This window comes from Papio anubis, chromosome 4, assembly GCF_008728515.1.
Source record: "Papio anubis isolate 15944 chromosome 4, Panubis1.0, whole genome shotgun sequence".
NCBI lineage: Eukaryota > Metazoa > Chordata > Mammalia > Primates > Cercopithecidae > Papio > Papio anubis.
Window position 1 is genome coordinate 106,166,808 of NC_044979.1, and position 24,537 is coordinate 106,191,344.

Sequence of the window (24,537 nt, forward strand, 5' to 3'; positions counted from 1 at the left end):
ATTATCACAAAATAAAAAGCAAGAAACACCACAATACAAATATAATTGGGTTTTCAAAGAAAACAAGTTACATGCATATATAGTCACACACTTCATCTGAGAACCTTGGCACTATTTCTTTTTATTATAGCTAGACAAAAAATGCCCAAAGATATACAAAACAAACAATACAAACTTTAAACACTTTTACAAAGGTGAAAATATAAAGAAATGAAGACTATGGATTTATGTTTGCAAACATTAATTTCCTTTGAATCCTGTCTGGTGTTAAAACCTAACAGTTTATCAGTATTTGTATCTGATACAACTATTTTTAAAATTACAGTGGACAAAACTAATGAAATTCTAATCATCAATAGCCTATGACAAATAACTATTGTAATGAAAATTAATACAATCTTCAACTATTCTCCTAAGTACTGTTGCTATAATTTTCAGTTTATTAAAACTTTTTATTTTAGGGAAAAAACTGACCTTACTGCTATTTTTGGAAAAAGAATTAATAAACTTTCATTAAATATTTAATCTCAACTTTTAAAGCTTAAAGCTCTTTATTTCTGCTAATCTGAAACTACTTTTGGTTCACTGCTAACTTTTAAAATATCTTTATCAATGTGATTTAAGGTCATTTTGTCTGCAGAGTGCTCATGTTTTTCATCTTTATACCAAAGCAGTAAGGCAAAAAAGCAGTTCCTTTTCCAAATCAGACAAAGAGAAAATATTCATCCATTTTAAAAGTCAGGAACTAGAACCGCTGCAAATGATCCTACCAATAGGAAATTAAGGCTGTTGTGATTTTCCTTTATATTTAAACCATAAAGTAAGATTAGCAGTGCTATTCCCTGTGAAAGTTGAATTTATAACCTTTGGGCTTCAATCACAGGACATAAATATTGCCATTTCTGTTTATACTTCTAGACACTGTTTTCACAATCACTTTTGATAAGTTTTAAGATGAAATTAGAAAACACTACACAATGCTGAGAAAGTGCATGACTCTGCTACAAGGAGATACATGCTAGAGGTGTAAGAACAAATTCTAGTGTTTGGTGAGCATTGGCACAGTCTGCCCCAGCCTGGCACACAGATGTACAGGACACACACTACCCAGCATGGCACGTAGTTGGGGAGCAGGGGCTAAGGCCTGTCAATGCTCCAAAGTGTCTGGCCCTCTAGTGCTAAAAGCAAGATTCATAGTTTTGCAAGAACCTTTGGGCACCGGCTAGAGTATATCCTGTTTGCTGCAACATTCTTCTTTGAGGAAAGTCCTTCTAGATATGTGAAAGAGAAAAATCATGTAACCTCTCCTGCAAAAGATTTCCCCAAATCATTTTCTAGCATGAATGTGAACCAGGCTTCACAGTATATATCTACCAGTATTAGCACCATTATTTTAACCTGCACTGAGGTAAAGATAAACTCTCAGACAGCTTTGGGTAGAAATTACAGCAGCAATCTTGAGTGGGGTGTTTACAGCAGCATTCTTTCTGATCATTAAGTTGTATGAAGAACCATTTGAATCCAGGTATATATATCCAAGTATATACTGAAGCTGATAAAATACAAAGGTAGGTTAGCAGGAAAAATATAGCAAAACAGAACTCTCATTTTTAAATTTAAACTATGTCATTACTGGGTTGATGAAGTCAAAGATTTGATAAAATATACTGAACGAATAGCACAAAGCTGGCTTTATAAACCATCAACACCCAGAAATTTCATTTTTCAGAGCATGGTCAAGTTTACTGTAGGTGCTACCCAGTCAACATCCAGAGCCTACATTTAACCAGGTCAGTCTATTTGTCCTCTGCTTGTTACACGTTCTGTTTAATAAAAAAGGTGAGTAGCCCTTCCCCAGTTATTTTTATTTGTGTAGGAAAACCTCTCTGGAATTTGTACTTATCATTTTTATAAAGGACGCAGTGGAAAAGATGTTAAAACTCTGTAAAAAATTTAAAAGGGTACAATATGTTTCAGCAAATGAAAATGTAGTTAAGAGATAAGTGGACAAAAAGAGGTGATTCTCTAATTTAGTTCCTATAAGCTGATAAGGTGAAATAATAATGTTAAAATAAAACACTTAATGAAAAATTTTCAAATTGCTTTTCCTCTCCCTTTAAATTTCCCTAACATATAAAAAAAACAAGGAAGCTTAGATATAGCTAGCTTTTTGGAGTAACACAAAACTAATTTTTCAAAGGAGAATAATTACCATTATTTATCAAATAAAATATAACTTTGGAGTCTGAACAGCAATGGAATTCAGCCAGTCTCCAGTTGGAGCTGACCTCCATATTTAGGCAGAAGCACTAGGCCAGTGCTTACTGCTCAGGCAGAAATTTATCATGCAATTTGACCAAGAGTCTTCAAAAATGCTCAGCAGTAGTATTTTCATCTGACCCTGTCAAGATTCAGAAAATAGGAGTAACTTCCCCCTGCAGCCTATAGAAACATTTTAGGGAAATAGTTTAAGATTTGTACTTAACCTAAAAATTCTGCTGAATACTGAAGACCCTTCTTTAGAAAACACAAGTAGTCATTCTTCTTTTATAAATCTTCTGGTGCTAACTGCACCTAACTGGTAATATACATGGAGGCATAGCTTAGCTATGTTTGCCAGAACGCTAATTACTATATAAGATCTTTCAGTTCCCTGTCAGTCAGTTCATTCACTTCCATGATCTTCTCTAAGTGTTCCATATATCGGCCATGGTCCTGCAGGAAGTGAGGGACCCTCATGTTTTCGGTAACTGCCAATCCTTTTAAGCGATCCACATCTTCATAAGAAACCTGAAGAAAGGAAGATGAGTTAATTTAAAAATGTAACTACAATGTACATTTTAAGGATGAATTTCTTCCCTGGGCCTTAAATGAAAGTATACAGATCATGTGTCAAATTATTTTAATAGCTGCAAAATAACAAAAATCAGTGACTTACATTTTCTTCACTGTGTTAAATAATAATGTATTTCTCTGCCCCTTATACCATGACCATATTAAAAGAGTATTATTATTATTTTTTTCCTGAGATGAAGTTTCATTCTTGTTGCCCAGGCTGGAGTACAGTGGCATGATCTTGGCTCCTTGCAACCTCCGCCTCCCGGGTTCAGGCAATTCTCCTGTCTCAGCCTCCTGAGTAGCTGGGATTGCAGGCACCCGCCATCACACCTGGCTAATTTTTTGTATTTTTAGTAGAGATGACGTTTCATTAGCCAGGCTGGTCTCGAACTCCTGACGTCAGGTGATCTACCCACCTTGGCGTCCCAAAGTGCTGGGATTACAAGTGTGAGCCACCACGCCCGGCCTAAAAGATTATTTTAAAAAGTCAAATTTGATTTAATACTGTACCTTGAACCTACTGTTTGTCTAAAAATTAGACAACTATACTTAATATATTTGTGTGTGAGAGAGACTCTAAAACCAAACAAGTCTTCTGGCTAAATTGAAATAAAAGAATCAAGAAAATAACTAGAATATAAATGACATAGCCGGGCGCGGTGGCTCAAGCCTGTAATCCCAGCACTTTGGGAGGCCAAGGCGGGTGAATCACGAGGTCAGGAGATCGAGACCATCCTGGCTAACATGGTGAAACCCTGTCTCTACTAAAAATACAAAAAACTAGCCGGGCGTGGTGGCGGGCGCCTGTAGTCCCAGCTACTCGGAGGCTGAGGCAGGAGAATGGCGTGAACCTGGGAGGCGGAGCTTGCAGTGAGCCGAGATCGCACCACTGCACTCCAGCCTGGGTGACACAGCGCGAGACTCCGTCTCAAAAAAAAAAAAAAAAATATATATATATATATATATATAAATGACATATTATTAGATTAGAAAAATTGCACAATTATGCAGCTAATTTTTCTAATTTTTCTATTTTTGTTTCAATTAAAAGGAAATAAGACTTCATTAGAGAAATGGCTGATCTTCATTAGAGATTTGGGTAGGAAAAGTACAAACTGTGCCCAGACATTTTACTGTGTCAGAAAACATGGAGACATGTTTAAGACACAGGTGCAACCATGAAAAAGTTGAATAAAAAAAATTAAGTCCAATTAAGTCCACAATAATACTACAAAAACGGGGAGTGACAAAGAAATATAAAAGAATTAGAAGATCTCTATTTTGTTACCACCAGTGTAATAATTGATTTGGGAAAAGATCATCAAAGGTTATTAGGGAATAGTCCATTCATAAATATCACCCCAAAGACTATTTACTAATACAATGGGGGAAAGGTACTTTTACAATGGGGAGATCTGGTGGTCATTAACTTAACCCAGGTGATCAAACACCCAGATGATCAAATGGAGCAAAATGACACATACTTTCTAATGTGATACAATGGGAAATACACATCACTTATGTAGTATTCTTGGCAAAAATGTTTAACCTGAATCTCATCAGAAGGAAATAATCTGATAATCCATATTGTAGGAATTCTCAAGAAAACTGTGCCAATCTTTTTTTCTTTTTTTTTTTTGAGACAGGGTCTGGCTCTCTCTCCCAAGCTGGAGCGCAGTGGTACAATCATGGCTCACTGCAGCCTCGACCTCCTGGGCTCAAGTAATCCTCCCACCTCAGCTTCCTGAGTAGCTGGGACTAAGTGTATGCCACCATGCCTGGCTACTTTTTAAAATTTTTTTATAAAGACAGGGTTTCCCCATATTGCCCAGGCTGCTCTCAAACTCCTGGCCTGAAGTGATCCTCCTGCCTCAGCCTCCCACCTCAGCCTCCCAAAGTGTTGGGACTGTGGGCGTGAGCCACCCTGCCCAGCCCAAGTCTTAACAATGTCATGAAAAAAACAGAAAGAATAAGGCAAGCGGAGATTAAAAGAGAGAAAAGATTATAACCAAATGCAATGTATAAATCTCGACTGGATCTTAGATCACAAAAAAGGAGCCACAAAGGACATTTTGGAGGCACTTTGGAAAATTTGAAGTGGACTATATTTTAGATGTTATATTTAATCAGTAATAAATTTCTTAAACAAAATCATATAGTAATGTCAGAAAATATTCTGTTCTTAGGAGACATTACAGGGGGAAGTGTTATAAGTGCAGCTTACTTCAAAATGCTTTCATAGTTTTCAGAAAATGCTTTTTAGAAAAATATGTACACATAAATAAAAATAAAAATAAAACAATATATATTCCCAAATTTCCTATTCCTTTATCTCTTATTGACCAAAAAGAAATTTTATAATTTGGTTCTATTACAGAACCAGATTTCTTCCCTCTTGATATGACATAAAGAAAATTTGTTCTGATAATAAAGTAAAAATAGTGTGAAGCTAAGTCTTATTTAATGCTAAGCTCGAGTGAGGGGAATGCTGATCTGGTGTGTTCAGGGATATGCGCCATGGCTTCTACTCACCTTCCCGAGGGCAGTAAGCAGATGGAAGTCTATGGTATCTCTGTATCGAAGGATTTGAAGAATTCCATCCAAGTATACCTGGTCTTTACTAAAACACCCTGGAGGAACCAGAATAGTGTTTACTTTCTGATGTTTAGAAAAATTACTAAGTAATTAGATATCAACCCGTTCCATTTACCGTAAGAATCAGTCCTGCATTAAAAATATTCTAGTTTGTCAATATTTATTTTTATTTTTATTTAACTTTCTTCATTACATAAAATGTCAGGTCTTGAGAAGTGCCAAGATGGTATACAGACTAGAACCTTAAGAATTCCTTCTCCTCACACATCCTCCCCATTATTAAAATAACAATTCTTTCCTCATTAGAAATAGAGACTGGTAATTTCAAATATATGACTCTTATAAATATGATTATCCCACCTTCCCCTACTCCCACCATTCAGTCATAACTCCCATTGTGCACTGAAGGCATCTGAGTGGGGAGACCTGAGCCGGATAGTTTTAGAGCAGGTACATCTCAATAAAGGTAGTGGAGAGATGCAGGATTTTAGAAACTCCTGGTATTTAGAATATTAATAATCCTTCCTCTCCCTTAAACAAAAGCAAACTATGGTTTTAAAGCATAAATTTTGACATTGGTTCCTCTCTATGTAAACAAGAACTAGAACTAGATTTTGGAAAGCATGTAGGTTTAAAAAATAGAAAAAAAAATGGATAAAGACATGAAAAGTAGAACATTTCATGAGATCTGAACCTAGTTAGAAAAGGATATTCTGTTTACACAGTAAACCTTTTTCCCATCCTGACACAATTTGTGCAATTTTTAAAAAATTTTTTGCTCTATTAAATTAATTAAAATTCTACCACATGGAGTCATATATTAAGAGATTATTGTTAATTTGGTTAGGTATGCTAATAGCAAGAGGATGATTTAAAAAATTGTCCTAATCAGAAATATTTATGGGTAAAAGAACATGATGTTGGAATTGGCTTTAAAATACTTATAGGAAACAAATTTGGAAGAATAGACGACCACAGTTAGACAATGTTGATAACAGCTATGATCAGGTAATATATTACTGGAGTTCAGCATATTAATCATTCTTTTGTATACATTTGAAATTTTCCATAATAAAACATGAAAAACACAAAAGTATGTGAAAAAAAGAAAAAAGGGACTAGTCTAAAAGTGATGAGCCTCCACCGGGTGGGTATCAAAGGCAACATAGAAGCCCTGTGCATCTGGATACAGAGTACTAAAATCCAGGCAAAGGAATCTAAAAAGAACACTCAAAAATGCCCTTGAAAAAAGAGTACAATTTAAGAAACATTTGTTTAAAAGTCATTTTGAATTTCAGGTTAGTTCAGTATATCAATGAATTTTCTTCTAAGAGTACTGAGAAGAGTATTTTAAGAAATGGCAGACAAGTTGCTCATCTGAAATCCTGCCTGGAATTGGCTATGCACACATGAAAGACAGAGAGATGTCCTTCTCTTTCCTGCTTCCTATCTTGCCTGCTCCTGGCTCTAAGGCACTACGCTGTCATATGAATGCAACACTAGTATGAAATGTTAATGTGGGCTGTGCTAGCAACATAACCATCACTACTTTGAGTAAGTATTTACCAAGCTCCAAATAAATAGTTTAAAAACACTCTCAGGCCGGGCATGGTGGCTCATGCCTATAGTCCCAGCACTTTGGGACGCCAAGGTGGCTGGATCACCTGAAGTCAGAAGTTCAAGACCAGCCTGGCCAACAGGGCGAAACCCTGTCCCTACTAAAAATACAAAATTAGCCGGGCATATTGGTGCATGCCTTCAGTACTACCCTACTTGGGAGGCTGAGGCTGGAGAATCACCTGAACCCAGAAGGCAGAGGTTGTAGTGAGCCGAGGTCGTACCATTGCACTCCAGCCTGGGTGATAAGAGTGAAACTCTGTCTCAAAAAAAAAAAAAGTAGAGACTGCCTCTCTAGATTCTGCCTCTCTGGGCAGGGCATCTCTGAAAGAAAGGCAGCAGCCCCAGTAAGGGGCTTATAAATAAAACTCCCATCTCTCTGGGACAGAGCACCTGGGGGAAGGGGCGGCAGTGGGCGCAGCTTCAGCAGACTTAAACGTTCCTGCCTGCCGGCTCTGAAGACAGCAGCGGATCTCCCAGCACAGCGATTGAGCTTTGCTAAGGGACAGACTGCCCCACAGCAATAAAATGATCAAAATACTGATACATGCTACAACATGAATGAATTTTGAAAACATCATCCTAACTGAAAGACGCCCACCACAAAGAATCACATATTAGATAATTCTATTTATATGAAATGTTCAAAATAGGTAAATCTAGAGATGATTCATTTGCTTAGAACTGGACACAGGGCAGGAAATGGGGAATGAATGCTAATGGGTATGGGTTTCTTTTGGGGTAATGAAAACATTCTGGAATTAGACAATGGTAATGGTTGCACAACTCTGAATATTCTAAAAACCACTGAACTTTACATTTTAAAAGGGTAAATTGTATGGCATGTGAATTATATCTCAGTATAGCTGTTTTTAAAAAGTCAAAGACAGAGAAAGCAAACATAGCAAAATGTTAACAATAGGTAAATACAGATGAAGGGTAGATGGGTGTTCATTCTACCATTCTTTCCATATTCTATAGGTCTGAGATTTTTCAAAATTGAGCTGGGTAAAAATAATGCTAAGAAAATGCTGTTTAGGAAAACCAGTTCTGACCTCAGGTAACCAAGGTTTAATTTTTTTAAGTAAGTGAATTTTGTGATTCAGGGATTACAAAATCACTAGACAACTAGTCAGTAAATCAGAAAATCTGCAGTTAAAGGACACCCACCTGGTTGGGAAGTATCAGTCCATCCCCTCTTGGCCCGTACACAATAATCCCATCTTGTATTGGGGTCCTTGACAAACCTGCCAATATCTCTGAAGAGTTCACAAAAAGACATTTGGCTGGCTCGATAAACAGTGTAGTAGAGGAGGGCAGCCCTCCACAAAAAGGGGTCTTTTCTAAACAGAACACTGTGAATGCTTGCTAGTCCTTCCTCTGTGGGATTATTTGGCTTCAGCTCATGTTTTTTACGTCCAGTCCAACTGTTCCATGGCTGCTGGAGGTTGTTAATACCTCGAAAATAATGTGTACCTATGGAGAAGAAAAGTTACATGAAGAAGAAGAAATGCCATTCTTGTTTTAATTCTTCCCCCAAAGACAGATTCCATCAACAAGTCTAAAACCAGCCGGGCACGGTGGCTCATGCCTGTAATCCCAGCACTTTGGAAGGCCAAGGCAGGCAGATCACTTGAGTTTAGGAGTTTGAGACCAGCATGGGCAACATGGTGAAACATGTCTACCAGAAATACAAAAAATTAGCCGGGTGTGGTGGTGTGCACCTGGGGTCCCAGCTACTCAGGAGGCTGGGGTGAAGGGGATCACTTAAGCCTGGGAGGCAGAGGTTGCAGTGAGCTGAGATCCTGCCACTGTGCTCAAGACTGGGCAACAGACCAAGATCCCATCTCAAAAAACAAACAAACAAACAAACAAACAAACAAACAAACTCTAAAACCAAACAAACTCTAAAACCAAATTAATGTGTGCCTACAAATCAAAACAAAGTAGAAAATGACCTGATCCTAACATCTCTTGGGTGTGAAGGAGTACACTGCCTTCAAAAGGATCACGTCTCAAGAGAGGAGGTATCACCTTTATAACAATTTACTTTTTTAAAGGAAGAATCACAGACTTGATATTTGAGAAGAACCTCAAAGATACCTTAATTCAACCCCCTCAGTTTAATGCAGGGGAAATCCAGAGCAGTTAAATGACTTTCCAGGTTCAATACACCTAAACACTTCCCTTAAAAAATCTAATTTGAAATGAGACATAAATACATTAGCTTCAGTCCAAGTGAAGCTCATGACTTTTTGCTAAATTTTCTTCTACTAAGAAAATAAAATAAACACTACTAAGAAAAAACTCATTCTAAAAAAACATTTCTTTAGAGCTATTTCTTGATATTACAAATAAACAAATGGAAAGGATTGCCTCTACCTATTTCATGCCTCAGCATTCCCTCCAGCCAATGCTCACGTGCAGTGCACACATTGATAGTCAGAGTTGGACATCCATTTACTACTGTCATTGACGCTCGGGAAAGCAGGTCCTCAGTGAGATGAACTACAATCTAAGGGGCAAGAGAAAAAGTAAACAGACATAAAACATGGGCAAGAGAAAAAGTAAACAGACATAAAACATAACATAAAGGTAAGGGGAGAAGCTTTCGCAGAAAACAATGGGCCTATAAATTAACACTGTTTTTTGTTTATAACCACCTTAAATCTCCCAGAAACCAAGATGGAATGTGCAGCCAAATCACCTGTGACCCTTCTAATTTTGACCCTTTGGGAACTCAAGAACCTTCACTGAGTTTAAGGGAAAGTAAATGGCTGTGTTGAGGAAGACACGAAGGACTTAAAATTGTACCTCTGAGATGTCGTAAATATGCTCCCTGGCTAAACTGATGCAGACGAAGATACAGGTGCCAGAATCCAGCTCATTGCCAGTGCCAAGGCTTTGAGACTGACCACTAAGAGGACTAATAAGAGAGGCTTCTGGGGCAAAGCTCTTCATTAGCAATTTTCATAAAGTAATTCATCTAATCCCACAAGTTATACAGAAATGGCAGTAAGAAGAAAAACAAAAAGACACTGAACACATCAAAACAATTCAATGCAACAGGAACTTAAGACTTACAGTATTTAGTAAGAAATCTGGGGGACTAATTTAATGAGTAACATAGGGTTGGGAAAACAAAATCTACAGAAAAGAATGACGACTAGGCTGGGTGCAGTGGCTCACGCCTGTAATCCCAGCACTCTGGGAGGCCGAGGCAGGTGGATGACCTGAGGTCAGGAGTTCAAGACCAGCCTGGCCAACATGGCAAAAACCCTGTCTCTACTAAAAATACAAAAATTAGCTGGGTGTGGTGGCTGGTGCCTGTAATCCCAGCTACTAGGGAGGCTGAGGCAGGAGAATCACCTGCACCCGGGAGGCGGAAGTTGCAGTGAGCCAAGATTCACCACTGCACTCCAGTCTGGGCGACAGAGAGAGACTCCATCTCAAAAAATAAAATGATAAAATAAACTACAACTGTCACTGACAGTAACTCCTCATGTTTACTCGCGATTCATACCTCCCCTAGGCAGCCTTCCTTCATCATGTACTTCCTAACGTGACTCCAGATTCGAGTTTTAGAGAGCAAGCTACCACCAGTGGCTTGTTCGAATTTTTCATAACTTCCGTATTTTTGTAAAGTCAGTTCCATAATATTGATAGACTGTAAAAGAAAGAGATAATGAAAGTAAACAGCCTTATATTACTTTGAGATGTCCTAAGCTAGCTATGTTATTTATTGTGACCTATTCTAGGTTTATTGATTTCCAAATTAAACTGCAACTGCAGTGCCAAACATTTCTAACCCTAAACAACTTCCACTCATTTTCACAAATTTGTACAAACACCTGTACACCTTAGCAATATGAACTCCTCCCCTGTGTTTGTTTCTCCTTAACATGCTGACGGAGGGCTCAAGGACTGCGTATTTCAAGTGCTAACATCTGATAGGCCGAGAAGCTGGGGAGAGGGACTCCCCGGCTTCTCTGAGATTATTTGGTGGTTTGGCAGGAGAACGCAGAGTGGAAGGTATGTCTTCACACAAGTCAATAGATTACCATTGCCCTCTGAAGGAAAAAAAATTTCAAAATTTTAAGAACACACATAAGAATCAGTCTGACCCTAAAAACTATTGAAATAAAAATTAAAAAAAATTTTTTAAAAAAGAAATCAGCCAGGCACGGCGGCTCATGCCTTTAATCCCAGCACTTTGGGAGGCTGAGGCAGGCGAATCACTTGAGGCCAGGAATCTGAGACCAGCCTAGTCCACGTGGTGAAACCCTGTCTTTACTAAAAATAGAAAAAATTAGCCAGACATGGTGGCACAAGCTTGTAATCCCAGCTACTTCGGAGGATGAAGCAGAAGAATCCTTGTACAACCTGGGAAGCGGAGGTGGTGGTGAGCTGAGATCGTGCCATTATACTCCAGCCTAGGCAACAAGAGTGAAACTCCATCTCAAAAAAAAAAAAAAAAAAATTCAATCAGTCTTCCGCAACAATCTGTCTATTCTCCTGGGTTACTCTTTGGCAGAAAACAAATTCTCAGCATTAATAAAAATACTTTTATCTTTCAGTCAGGGCAGAATATTATCTACTTTTCATTCTTCATAAATTTTTGCAGCAAAGGAATAAGAAAGTTGAGATATTTTGGCCGGGCGCAGTGGCTCAAGCCTGTAATCCCAGCACTTTGGGAGGCCGAGACGGGTGGATCACGAGGTCAGGAGATCGAGACCATCCTGGCTAACACGGTGAAACCCCGTCTCTACTAAAAAAACACAAAAACTAGCCGGGCGAGGTGGCGGGCGCCTGTAGTCCCACCTACTCGGGAGGCTGAGGCAGGAGAATGGCGTAAACCCGGGAGGCGGAGCGTGCAGTGAGCTGAGATCCGGCCACTGCACTCCAGCCTGGGCAACAGAGCGAGACTCCGTCTCAAAAAAAAAAAAAAAGAAAGTTGAGATATTTTTTCACAAATGCACAAATTAACACACAGGAAGAATGGAGAACTAAAAATAACTGCTAAGGAATCACAAATTATCAGTATCTATGGCAAAGTTATAGAAAGGAAAACCTAAGGAAAAGGAAAATTGCTTTTCCAAGGCCTTTTGGGAAAAAAAGCTAGCAAATTCAACTCTATCTTACATGAACTGTGTAAGAACCTAGGGAATTCATATACATGTCATATAAAGTCTATAGTTTCTGAACTGTTACACTAGTAAAGAAATTACACGTACAAGCTCTGGAGTTGATGCCATGGCTCTGTCCTCTTCTGGCTATGTATCATGAGCAAGTCACTAAACTTGTTTATTATTATTATTATTGTTGTTAATATTAGACTAGCCCAGTATAGTAGTGAGAAAAGGGAAAAGAGTAGAACAAGGAGTTTGATCTGTAACTGACATGAACAATCGATTGAGATAACTCACTACCTTCTGACTGGCCTCAGCCTCCTCATTTGTAAATGAGGATAACAATAATAACATCTACTTCATGGTTTTATTGAGAAAATTTAGTTAACCTTTGTAAAGCATGGTGTCTGTGGCACAGTAAGCAGTCAATACATATTAACTATTATATCATCATTGGTATGTTATCACTGAGGACTAAACTCTGATCTTTGTTTTCCTCTCTTGCCCAAATTCCTATCTAAAGGGCCTGCAGGCTCATGCCCTTTAAACTATAAAATCTCATCAGATAGGTCTTATTCAACCCTATATAGTGTGGCTTACTTTCCAACCTGACTCTGGCATAACATCACATGACTGATAAAGAAGGAAATAAAAATATCTTACCCCAAAATATGTTTCTTTGCCATATTTTGATATGGCCCTGCAAAGCTCTTTTGTGGGGGTAAAATCTGCATCTATTGAATCTCTACAACATAACTAGATCTTTCCCTTTCCAGACCCTCCCAGTCCTGAAGAGATTGAGAGTCTAACACCTTTTTAATGTATTTATTTCTTTTTATTTCTTTGGATACAGTATCTTGCTCTGTCACCTAGGCTGGAGCACAGTGGTGCGATCATGGCTCACTGTAGCCTCAACCTCCTGACTTCAAGGGATCGTCCCATCTCAGTTTCCTGAGTAGCTGGGACAACAGACATACACCACTGTGTTGGCTAATTTTTACGATTTTTTGTGGAGACAGTCTTGCTATGTTACCCAGGCTGGTCAATTCCTGGCCTCAAATGATCCTCCTAAAATGCTGGGATTACAGGTATGAGTCACCATGCCCAGTCTCTCTAGCACCTTTTATTTTTAATTAAAAAAAAAAAATAGAGACAAGGTCTCACTATGTTGCCCAGGCTAGCCTTGAACTCAAGGTCAAGTGATCCTCCCATCTCAGCCTCCCAAAATGCTAGGATTATATGTTTTAAAGGTTTGAATAAGAAACACTTGTCATCTATTGTCTCTAAGAGTGGCCACCTATGAGACTTCATCTACATAATAAGAACCTTGGTCTCTAGACTCCCTTAACCTAAACCAAACACTCCTTTCTATTGATTCAAGGTTTTCAGATAACTTAACTCTTTCAATCAACTGCCAATCAGAAAATCTTTGAATCCACCTATAGCCTGTAAGCCCCCTCTTTGAGTTGTCCTATCTTTTTAGACCAAACCAATGCATTCCTCACATGTATTGATTGAGACGTAAGATGTTTCCCTAAAATGTATAAAACCAAGCTGTAACCCAACCACCATAGACACATGTTCTCAGGACCTCTTGAGACTGTCTCAGGCCATGGTCCTTCATATTTGTCTTAGAATAAACCTTTTTTTTTTTAAGTATTTTTACAGAGTTTGTCAACACTGTTCTCTATAAATACCACCACTGTAGATAACATGCCTGACACAAAAATTACAAAAAAAAGCTCACATACTGCAAGTCATAATTCAACATATATATCACTAATTGAAAAATATACATTACTAATAAACTAGGCATGTATCATTAACTTATCACAATAAGAAATGGCTTCAATAGGCTTTGCCTGGCTTCTGGTCCCAAAACTGTTACTGAAAGCCTTGCTATTCAAAGTATAGTCTGAAGGCCAGCAGCACTGGCATAGCATGGGAACTGGTGCCAAATGCAGAATTTTGGCCCCTTACCACCTTCATGCCTATTCAGAATCTGCATTTTAACAAAATCCCCAGGTGATTCAAGTGCATGTAAAATGTGAGAGGAATTTCAGAGAAGAGCAAATACAAGTGCTCCAGAAACTGATTAATTTGTATGACAACTAGGACAATTAAAGGCACAAATTAGCATATAATTAAAAACCCATTTTAGCAGATTAGCAAAGATACTTTGCATACACCAACCTAATAGTCACCAGTTATCCATGTATCAAAGAGTGAGAAGAATGTGAGAAATGTGGCCTGAAGAACTGCAGAAGAGAAGTGGTACCTTATATTAATATATTGAACTGTGAAGACTTAAAAATGGTTAAAAATTATTTAAGAACTATTAGTATTATGATTTCTGCTTATAGTTTTTTTTTTCCCCCTTGAAACGGAGTCTCGCTCTGTCGCCAGGTTGAGGTGCAGTGGTGCAATCTCGGCTCGCTGCAGCCTCCACCTTCCAGGTGTTGTCCAGGCTGTTCTCAAACTCCTGAGTGATTATCCTGTCTCGGCCTCCTGAGTAGCTGGGATTATAGGCATCTGCCATCATGCCTGGCTAATTTTTGTATTTTTTAATAGAGACGAGGTTTCACCACCTTAGCCAGGCTGGTCTCGAACTCCTGGCCTCAAGTGATCCACCCACCTCAACCTCCTAAAGTTAGTGCTGGGATTATAGGCATAAGCCACTGCGCCTGGCCTGCTTATAGGTCTTTTAAAGCATGTACTTAATTTCAGATAAAATTATAATAGCTTTTCTAAGGCATATGCTTACTCGGTAGGAAAATGTAGTTATCTGGTTATTTCTTGTAGCAAATATAAAAGTCTAGAGAATTATGAAAAACTTAAATACAGGTGTTCCTTGTTATCACAGATCATAGAATGAGTGACTAAATCAAAGAATGAATAAAAGCAGTGGGATTTTTGTTTGCTGAAAGAGAATGCAATTCTTCTATCACAATGATACATAATAGCACATCACCTCCTTTGTTTCATCTTGACTTGCATGGCACCATCATGGTGTCAGCACTTAATGGGAGCTACATCAATGTTCCTAAAAGGCAATCTTAATATTCAGCTTTAAATATTACATTATATTCAATCACTCTTCTCTGAATGCCTAGCCTTTCATTATCTTTATTGATTCTTTTCTTCATCAGTTTTTCAACTGGTCCAACACAGACAGACTTGTCAGTGATCTGCAACATCCTTCACTGATCTTAAGAAGTAACTTCCCCCATCTGCATTATAATATCCCACAGCACAGAGATAGCGACAGTAGCTGAATTGGTGGGAATAAGTTCAAGCTTGAAGAAAGAAAGGACGTTGAATGGCAATGAGTCAATCACTTCATCAGTGAGTATTTTTGTGTTACAATGATTTCTGCTTCTTTATACAACTTCTTAACTGCAGGCCACAGATATTTTGAGTCTAATCCCAATTTTGGAAAAAGGAAACAGTAGCTTTAAAAGGCACAGGGAAGCTTGGAGGAATATACTGAAAGGCTGAAGTTCATGTCTGGGAATCAGATGATCGATGGGTTGCACTGATGTTTATTATTTGTATTTTTCAGAAGTTTTAAAATTCCTCACAATATGTAATATATTCGTGCTATGATCAGAAGTAAAAATTTATTTTATTTTAAAAGGGAGAAAAAAGGTAGTTTATCCACTCCCCCTAGAGTTCAGAGAATCCATGTTTACACCACTTGAAAAATCAAGTATTCGCACACCTCCAAATGGGTAATACTTTTAGAGGCAATAAATTTCATGTCAAACCTCTCTGTTCTCCATTATATCATCACTTACGTTAATCAGAAAACTACATCTCCCAATATAACTCCAAAGCAAAAGAATGGGTAAGAAGAAAAAAGAGATTTGATACATTGCATTCTGGGATATATGGTTTCCTTACTTGAAGTCCTATAGCCAAAGGTAGACTCCTGATTGTAATACATCATGGGAAATGCAGGTTTTCATTTTCTGCATTGCTATAATCTGAATATTTACGCCCCACCCACATTCTTATTTTGAAATCCTAACCCCCAAGGTGAGGGTATTAGGAGGTAGGGCGTTTGGGAAGTGATGAGGTCATTAGGGTAGAACCTTCATGATTGTGATTGGTGCTGTTATAAAAGAGGCCCCAGGGCTCTTTTATTATAGTGGCTCATGCTTATAATCCCAGCACCTTGAGAGACCAAGGTGGGATGATCACCTGAGGCCAGGAGTTCAAGACAAGACCTATACAACATAGTGAGACTCTGCCTCTAAATAAAAGTGGCCCCAAAGAGCTAGCTAGCCCCTTCCACCATGTGAGGACACACAGCCTTCTAAGGTGCCTTCCATCAACTAGAAAGAGGGTTCTCATCAGATACCAGATCTGACGGTGCCTTGATTTTGGACTTCCCAGGCACCAGAACCATAAGAAATAAATTCTGACATTCATAAGCTACCCAGTTTATGGTATTCTGTTATAGCAGCCCAAATGAATTTTTTGGACTAAGACATGCATTTCCTGGAAAATGGTCTAGAATTTACCTTAGATTCCTTAAAACACTAGTTTTCAACTTTTGTTTTTAGCAGAACTTATTTTCAGACAAAATCTCACATAACTCCACTTTAAACTTTAATTGTCTGTTAGAAAATATTTCAGTGTTTGTGCAAGCACTAAAATACGCAATGTTTTGGTGGAGTATAGTTTGCAAAACACTATATAGGTCTTTTTTTTTTTTTCTAAGATGGAGTCTCATCCTGTTGTCCAGGCGGGAGCACAATGGCTTGATCTCAGCTCACTGCAACCTCTGCCTCGTGGGTTCAAGCGATTCTCCTGCCTCAGCCTCCCAAGTAGCTGGGATTACAGGCACCTGTCACCATACCCAGCTAATTTTTGTATTTTTAGTAGAGATGGGGTTTCACCATGTTGGTCAGGCTGGTCTTAACTCTCTTTCACCCTTGTTCTTGTAGTCATACTAAAATATTGCAGAACACCATCACATGAAAGTTTAGCAGGTCCCTAAGCTCAGGAGCCTAGACCAGCAAGCTTGAGAAATCAACTCTCAGGAAGTCAAGACTCTGAAGACTCCAGTAGAGAGATGACTCCTTATGCCTGTCTTCAGACCAAAATTAAGCCTGGATCTGGTGCTTCTTAATCACGGATGACTAATTTTTTTGTTTTGGAAACAGAGACTCCCTCTGTCGCCCAGGCTGGAGTGCAGTGGTGCAATCTTGGCTCACTGCAACTTTCATCTCCCAGATTCAAGCAATTCTCCTGCTTCAGCCTCCTGAGTAGCTGAGACTACAGGCACACGCTGCCACGCCCATCTAATTATTTTGTATTTTAGTAGAGACGGAGTTTCACTGTGTTGCCCAGGCTGTTCTCGAACTCCTGAGCTCAGGCAATCCGCCTGCCTCGATCTCCCAAAGTGTTAGAATTACAGGTGTGAGCCACTGAGCCCAGCCACGGATGAGTAATTTTTACAAAGATACATGAGCTCTGTGAAGAACTGTGATGTTCTAAGGAAATAGGAAGCATTACCCTGAAAACTCAAATGAAGAACATACCTCTGAAAGAATATTAGGTTAAACCAGATGACACTGCCATCTTTGTAGGTCAAAATGACACTGCCATCTTTGTAGGTCAAAATGATTAAATATGAATAATTTAAAATGGTCCAACCTAATACATTCTGCAGGAAACCAATAAAATTTTAGAAAGCAAAAGTTTCATCTTACAAATTACTAAAACCAATAATAATCTTCAAAAATTTTCTTAGAGGCCAGGCATGATAGCTCAAGCCTCCCAGTACTCTAGGAAGTCAAGGTAGGACGACCACTTGAGGCCAGGAGTTTGAGTTCAAGACCAGCCTGGCCAATATAATGAGACCCTGTAGGAGAGGAGAGGAGAGAGGAGTGGAGGGGAGGGGAGAGGGGAGGGAGGAGGGGAGGGAGAAGGAGAGGGGAAGGGAGGGAAGGGAAATGGAGAGGGGAGGGGAGGGGAGGGAAAGGGAGAGGGAGAGGGGAGGGGAGAAGGAAAGGAAGGAAAGAAGGAAAGGAGAGAAGGAGAGAAGGAAGGAAGGGAGGGAGGGAGGGAGGGAAGGAAGGAAGGAAGGAAAAAGGAAAGAAAGTAAAGAAGGAAGAGAGAAAGAGAGAAAGAGGGAGGGGGAGGGGGGGAGAGAGAGAGAGAGAGCAAGCAAGCAAAGCAAAGCAAGAAAATAAAATGTTTAAAGAAATATAAAAAATTATCTTAGGAAAAGAGAAAAAAGGTCAAAATGAGAGAAGGTGAGACATGTGAAATGCATATGGCTAAATTAAGTCTGTTAATTATAAAAATGAATAAAAGAAAACTAAAATAAATGCTTCAGAGAAATATTCAATATTAAGGCAACTTTTCTTAGAGATAAAAAGACCTGAGTAAAATTGATCAGATGGCCACTTCAGATCACTGGTTGCCTGGGGACGGGGTTCAGGGAAAGACAGTGACTGCAATATATACCTAAAATGAGTAAATTTTATTGTCTGTAAATAAATAAAACTATTTTGTTTAAAAATGCCATTATTTCTAGGTAAGTTAATAAGAAGAGAAGCACTCTGAGACACATCAGGATGTCTAGAATAACCTGCACTGAAAAAGAAACACTCTCCTCTGAACAGCTCACTAACTAGCCTCGTTCCCACAGGCTCTAGGCAAAAAGCTCCCCAGAGTAAATGACTAACAAAACTGTTGCTTTGAAATAAAAAAAGTCCAATAAGGAACAATCTAAATATTCAAGTTAATTACTATATACCTATTATATGAAATATATGCAAGCACTGAAATTGATGCTGACATAAAAAATGTTGACGATTTTTAATGATATGAGAAAATGTTTATGATAAGTGAAAGTGCATTGACCACAATTATGATCGTTAAGCATGGGAAAAGAAAAATATCTCAAAAGTCAATAGTGGTTACCTGTGGGTGGTAGAATTATGGGATTCTTATTCTCCACACTTTTCTGTGTCTTTATACTGAATATAAACTACTTTTCTAACTCAAAAAACAAATGGTTAAGTGCCTTCTACTTTGGAATCTCCTGGCCTTTCTATTCACCATCTAATCACCTTTTCCCATTTGCCAGGTAGGCATTGATATCTGTTCTCTGGAGTGTTTCATTTAACAAAGAAACACATGGAATTGTTTTTAAATTTTAAAAATATCTTTAAAAAAAGATATTTTTCTATAATAGATTTTTAGGTAGGGACAATTGTTGGCAGGAAAACAGTTGGTATACCTTGCATTCCTGAAATTAACTCATGGAACACACAGCCACTTCTCTAAATATCTAGCCCAGATTTGCCCTTCATAGATATCAAATATATTGTTTCAAATATATTGTTTCCTTTCAACTCTAAGAATAGCAATATAAGTAGAAAGCAATGTAACATCACAAATTTTCACAAATCAGTCTTAAAATTTCTAGAACCAGAACATCTTAATGTATACCCACCTATCCCTATTGTCCATGTCTCAGTCTCCTAGTTTGCATGAATCTGACTTTGGATCTTTCCTTTGTATACATCTTAAAATGTACTTGGCCAACTCCTCCATTACCATGTTAGAAAATAGTATAATGGAATCTACTCTTGAGTTCCACAAGACACACTGTCAGGTAGGATAACACTTCTTGCTAAAAATGATGTGAAACAAGCAACCAAATGTATTTTTGCCTTTTTAAAAACATTGAAAAACCTCATGTTTTTACTAAATTATTATCTCTATTCACAAATCAATGATTTCTGAATCTTTCCCTCCTTAATAGAATAAGATATTTTTAAATTTTTAAAAAAATTTTCTTCACCAGAAGCATATAGTTGAAGAAGAGAATATTTTTAAAAAAGCTTTGCATATCTTATAGGCATCAAAACAAATTGATTTTCAGACACCTGGAATCTACAGCAAAGAGGAAATAAATGCAAAATGAGTAATTGTTCCGTGTGAAGGAAATGATCCTATCTCTCTCCTCATCTCAGTGTCACTTACAATACCACACAAAATAGAGTAACAGCATTATTCATATTACAGATCTGTCATCTCAGGATCCTGAAGCACTTTTATTCTATTCTATTAAAATGAGAACAATATGTAATCAAATTCTTTTCAACAAATGGGGCTGGGACAATTGGATATCCACATTTAAAAGAATGGAGTTGGACCTCTATCCCATATCATATAAAAACATTAACTCAAAATGGATCCAAGACCTTAATGTAACAGCTAAAGCAATAAAACTCTTAGAAGCAAGCATAGGCATACATCTTCATGACCCTGGATTAGGCAATGGGCTCTTAGATATGACACCAAAAGCACAAACAACAAAAAGATAACCTGGACTTCATCAAAATTGTGCTTCAAAGGATACTATCATAAAAATAAAAAGTGACCTGAAGAATGGGAGAAAATGTTTGCAAATTTCATATCTGATATCTACAATATATAAAGAACTCCTGCAACCCAATAATAACAAATAACTGAAAAATTGGCAAAGGATCTGAAATAGGCAATTTTCCAAAGAAGATATGCAAATGGCCATTATTAACCATCAGGAAATTGCAAATCAAAAGCACAATGAGATACCACTTCACTCCCACTGGGATGTCTATAGAAAAAAAAAGGGTTGATGAGAATGTGGAGAAACTGAAACGCTCACATGCTGCTGGTGAGAAAGTAAAATGGTATAATCACTCTGAAAAACAGTCTGGCAGTTCCTTAAAAGGTTAAACATAGAGTAATTATATGTACTAACAATTCCACTACTAGATGTGGACCCAAGATAACTGAAAACATTTGTCCATAAAAAATGTGTACACAAATGTTCATAAAGCATTATTAACAGCCAAAAAGTAGAAACAACCCAAATGTCTATCAAATGATAAAAAAAATAGAATGTAGTATATCCATACATGGAATATTATTCAGCAATAAAAAGTGCTGATGCATGCTAGAACACAGCACGGATAAACTTTGAAAACATTATGGTAAGTGAAAGAAGCCAGTCATAAAGGACCACAAGGTATTGTATGATTCCATTTATATTGAATGTCCAGAACGGGCAAATCCAGAAAGTCAGAAAGTGGACTGGTGGTTGCCTAGGGCTGAAAGGTTGGTGAGAAATGGGGAACGACTGCTAATGGGTACAGTGTTTCCTTTTGAGGTGATGAAATGTTCTAGAATTAGTGGTTACAGCTGCACAACTCTAAATAAATTAAAAACCACTGAACTGTACTCTCTTTATTTTTATTCATTTTTTTGAGACAGAGTCTCACTCTGTTGCCCGGGCTAGAGTGCAGTGGCACGATCTCAGATTACTGCAACCTCTGCCTCCTGGGTTCAAGCGATTCTCCTGCCTCAGCCTCCTGAGTAGCTAGGATTATAGGTACCTGCCACCACACCCGACTAATTTTTATATTTTTAGTAGAGACAGGGTTTCACCATGTTGGTCAGGCTGGTCTCGAACTCCTGACCTCATGATCCACCTACCTCGGCCCCGCAAAGTGCTGGCATTACAGGCCTGAGCCACTGTGTCCAGTCTACTTTTATTGTTTATAATTGTTTTTAGTTTAGTTTTACATTGCAGGAGAACTGCATACTTTAAATGGGTGAACTGTATGACATGTGAATTGTATCTTAATAAAGCTATTTTTTTTAAAGGGAAGAGCACTCATATAGCATAATTTAACATTGAAATCACTAATCCAGAAAAAAAAAATGTTCTCTATATAAAACTTTCAACACTGTCTTGGATAATAAAATTTCTGAAAAATCTCAATATTTTGTTTAATGACAAACTTTTGGTTTACTTGCTGATTTTGTTTACTGTTTAGCAATCTGGAAACCTGACCATCAGTTACGTGCTAAAAAACTATCTCCCTTCTCAACTGCAGTTTTCACTCAATGAAAAACTACATACAATGAGGACACCAATATGATGGGGGTAGGATGATGCTGTGGAAAGACCAGAAGTCAGAAAACCTGGTTTTACATTGGGGCCCCATCATTTGCTGACTGTGTGCTCTTAGATTTGTCATTGTACCTTTCTCAGATTTAGGTTCTTCACTGGCAAAAGGGAGATTAAAATCTCTACCCTGTTTACCTCACAAAGTTGTGAAGACAAAATGAGAGTGTGGAGGGGCTGTGAATGTGCTTATTTCTCATATGACTGTAGAAAGTACTTAAATTTTAACAGAAGATCACTGGGTTTTTTTTTTTTTTTTTTTTGAGACAGAGTCTCGCGCTGTGTCACCCAGGCTGGAGTGCAGTGGCGCGATCTCGGCTCACTGCAAGCTCCGCCTCTCAGGTTCACACCATTCTCCTGCCTCAGCCTCCGAGTAGCTGGGACTACAGGCGCCCGCCACCACGCCCGGCTAGTTTTTTGTATTTTTAGTAGAGACGGGGTTTCACCATGTTAGCCAGGATGGTCTCGATCTCCTGACCTCGTGATCCACCCGCCTCGGCCTCCCAAAGTGCTGGGATTACAGGCTTGAGCCACCGCGCCCGGCCAGATCACTGGGTTTTAATTTCAGAAGATCACTGGGTTTTAATTTCAGAATTTAAGGTAATTGGTTTGCCCTCCAACTTTTTACTCAAGGTTATGTTTTTCCTGCCTTACTAGTTAATATACCATTCCAACTCTCCCTTCATTCCTCTCCTTTTCAGAAAATTCTAGAATCTAAAACCTTTCCCTCCCAAATACAGAATAATCCCTAGGATCTCAGACAGTCCTTTTCTTTAAGCCAGTGTTTTCCAAACTTTCTTGAGGGAAAGCAGTCAACAAGATACTGTTTTTTAAAGGTTTCAAGGTCTAATTAGTTTGGAAAATATTAAACAAAAGACTCTTCTAAGCTTTTATTATGATACTATGTGTGGTGAATGTTAGAGATGAATATCATATTCTATGTCTTCCAACATGTATAGCTTCCTTTGCTTAGGTGGTGTTCCTCAGAACAGTCCGAAAATGGTTACTTCAGATAAGCATGGGATATATATGTACACATATACATATTCTGGCTCTTCAAGCTTCTCAGAATGAAAAGCAAGATACTAAATGAGTTTTTCAATGCTGGTTATTACTTCCTGGTAGCAAATTAGGTATATAAAGATTTGTGATTACTCAATCAGATGATTAGGCCTCCATTTAAGGTATTGTAGCCACAGACTAATGGGACAGCAGTAGTCACACACTAAAATCCCTTCAGCTGTAAGCAGTAATCACTGTGTAAAGCTACTGATTATAAGACATCTGGAAGAGGTAAAAGAAGAGCATATTTACATTCCAATGTTTTATAAAACACTGTGCTGGCCAGACAAAACATATAAGCAGGCTGAACTTGACCCTTGGGTAACAAATTTGGATCCACTGTTTGTAAAGTATTTCACTAAACTTTTAACATACTAGCAAAAAGGACCATTCATTTATCGAGCTATTCCTCACCTTCTATATGCCAATCACTGTCACTTTTATGCAGTTTTATATTTTAGAATTGAAGTCCCTGTTGTACTATTAGACTGGCAGAGATGACATATAAACAGATCCGATGTAGTAATACTTTGATGGAATTATAAATAAGGTATTGTGAGATCACTGAAAAAAGGGAAATAGAAGTAAGGGATTAGAGGAAATAGGGGATATTCCATGCAAACGGGGCTATTACTGTTATAAGCATATAGAAACTAAAGAAAGTGAAACAGAGCTTAGTTTGACAAGACTGCAGGGTTCCTGGGATGGACAGGCACTGGGAAACTTCTTTATTCAGTGCCAGGAACTGCACTCAATTCTGGGAATAGCTGAAATGAGAAAAACAAAGAAAAACACACTTCTCTCAAGGAGGTTGGTCTATGGGTAAAGATAAACAAGAAACTGAAGGATGGTAACAGTGGATAAATCCTGTGACAGATATTTACGTGAGATGCTATGGGTGAATACAGTTGACCTTGGTATAAGGCCTTGCAGGCCATGACAAAGATTTTGAACTTTATCCTAAATTATGAGGAGCCCTGAAGTTTTTTTGAAGAGGTGAGATGACCAAATTTGCATCTTAGAGAGACACTGACAGCAGTGTGGAGAGCAGGGGAGAGATAGAAGGGAGCAAAAGTACTTTTACCAACAATCCAGTTTTCTGTAACGTGAACTGCAGGCTAGGACCAGATTATAATGAAAAGAAACAAACCAAAATATTTCAAAATATTATATTTTACCTATGCAGAATCTAGAAAATAAATACATCTCAGACACTGACTCTACCTTCAATGAATGACACAGCCAGGCAAAGAATTAAGTTGTCACCTGCAACTTATCTGACTCTCCTTGCCTCCACACACAGCCACCCCGCACCTT

The 24,537-nt window shown here is 38.2% G+C and overlaps 1 protein-coding gene across 6 annotated transcripts in view; it reads right to left on the reverse strand.

The window, feature by feature from the left end:
• Positions 1 to 26: 26 nt before the first annotated feature.
• The window catches only part of KIAA0895 (KIAA0895 ortholog), a 66,827-nt gene continuing 42,316 nt past the window's right edge, over positions 27 to 24,537 (reverse strand). For 3 of the 6 annotated variants that reach the window (XM_021935894.2, XM_021935895.2, XM_021935896.2), the window contains 4 exons: positions 9,433 to 9,565; positions 8,221 to 8,526; positions 5,371 to 5,468; positions 27 to 2,790 (listed from right to left, as the gene is read on the reverse strand). In XM_021935894.2, coding sequence (XP_021791586.1) covers positions 2,632 to 2,790; positions 5,371 to 5,468; positions 8,221 to 8,526; positions 9,433 to 9,565 — 696 coding nt within the window. In that variant the 3' untranslated portion in view covers positions 27 to 2,631. Of the gene's footprint in view, positions 2,791 to 5,370; positions 5,469 to 8,220; positions 8,527 to 9,432; positions 9,566 to 10,573; positions 10,718 to 24,537 lie in introns of all 6 variants that reach the window. The other 3 variants (XM_021935892.2, XM_009203100.3, XM_021935891.2) reach the window with 2 other exon arrangements.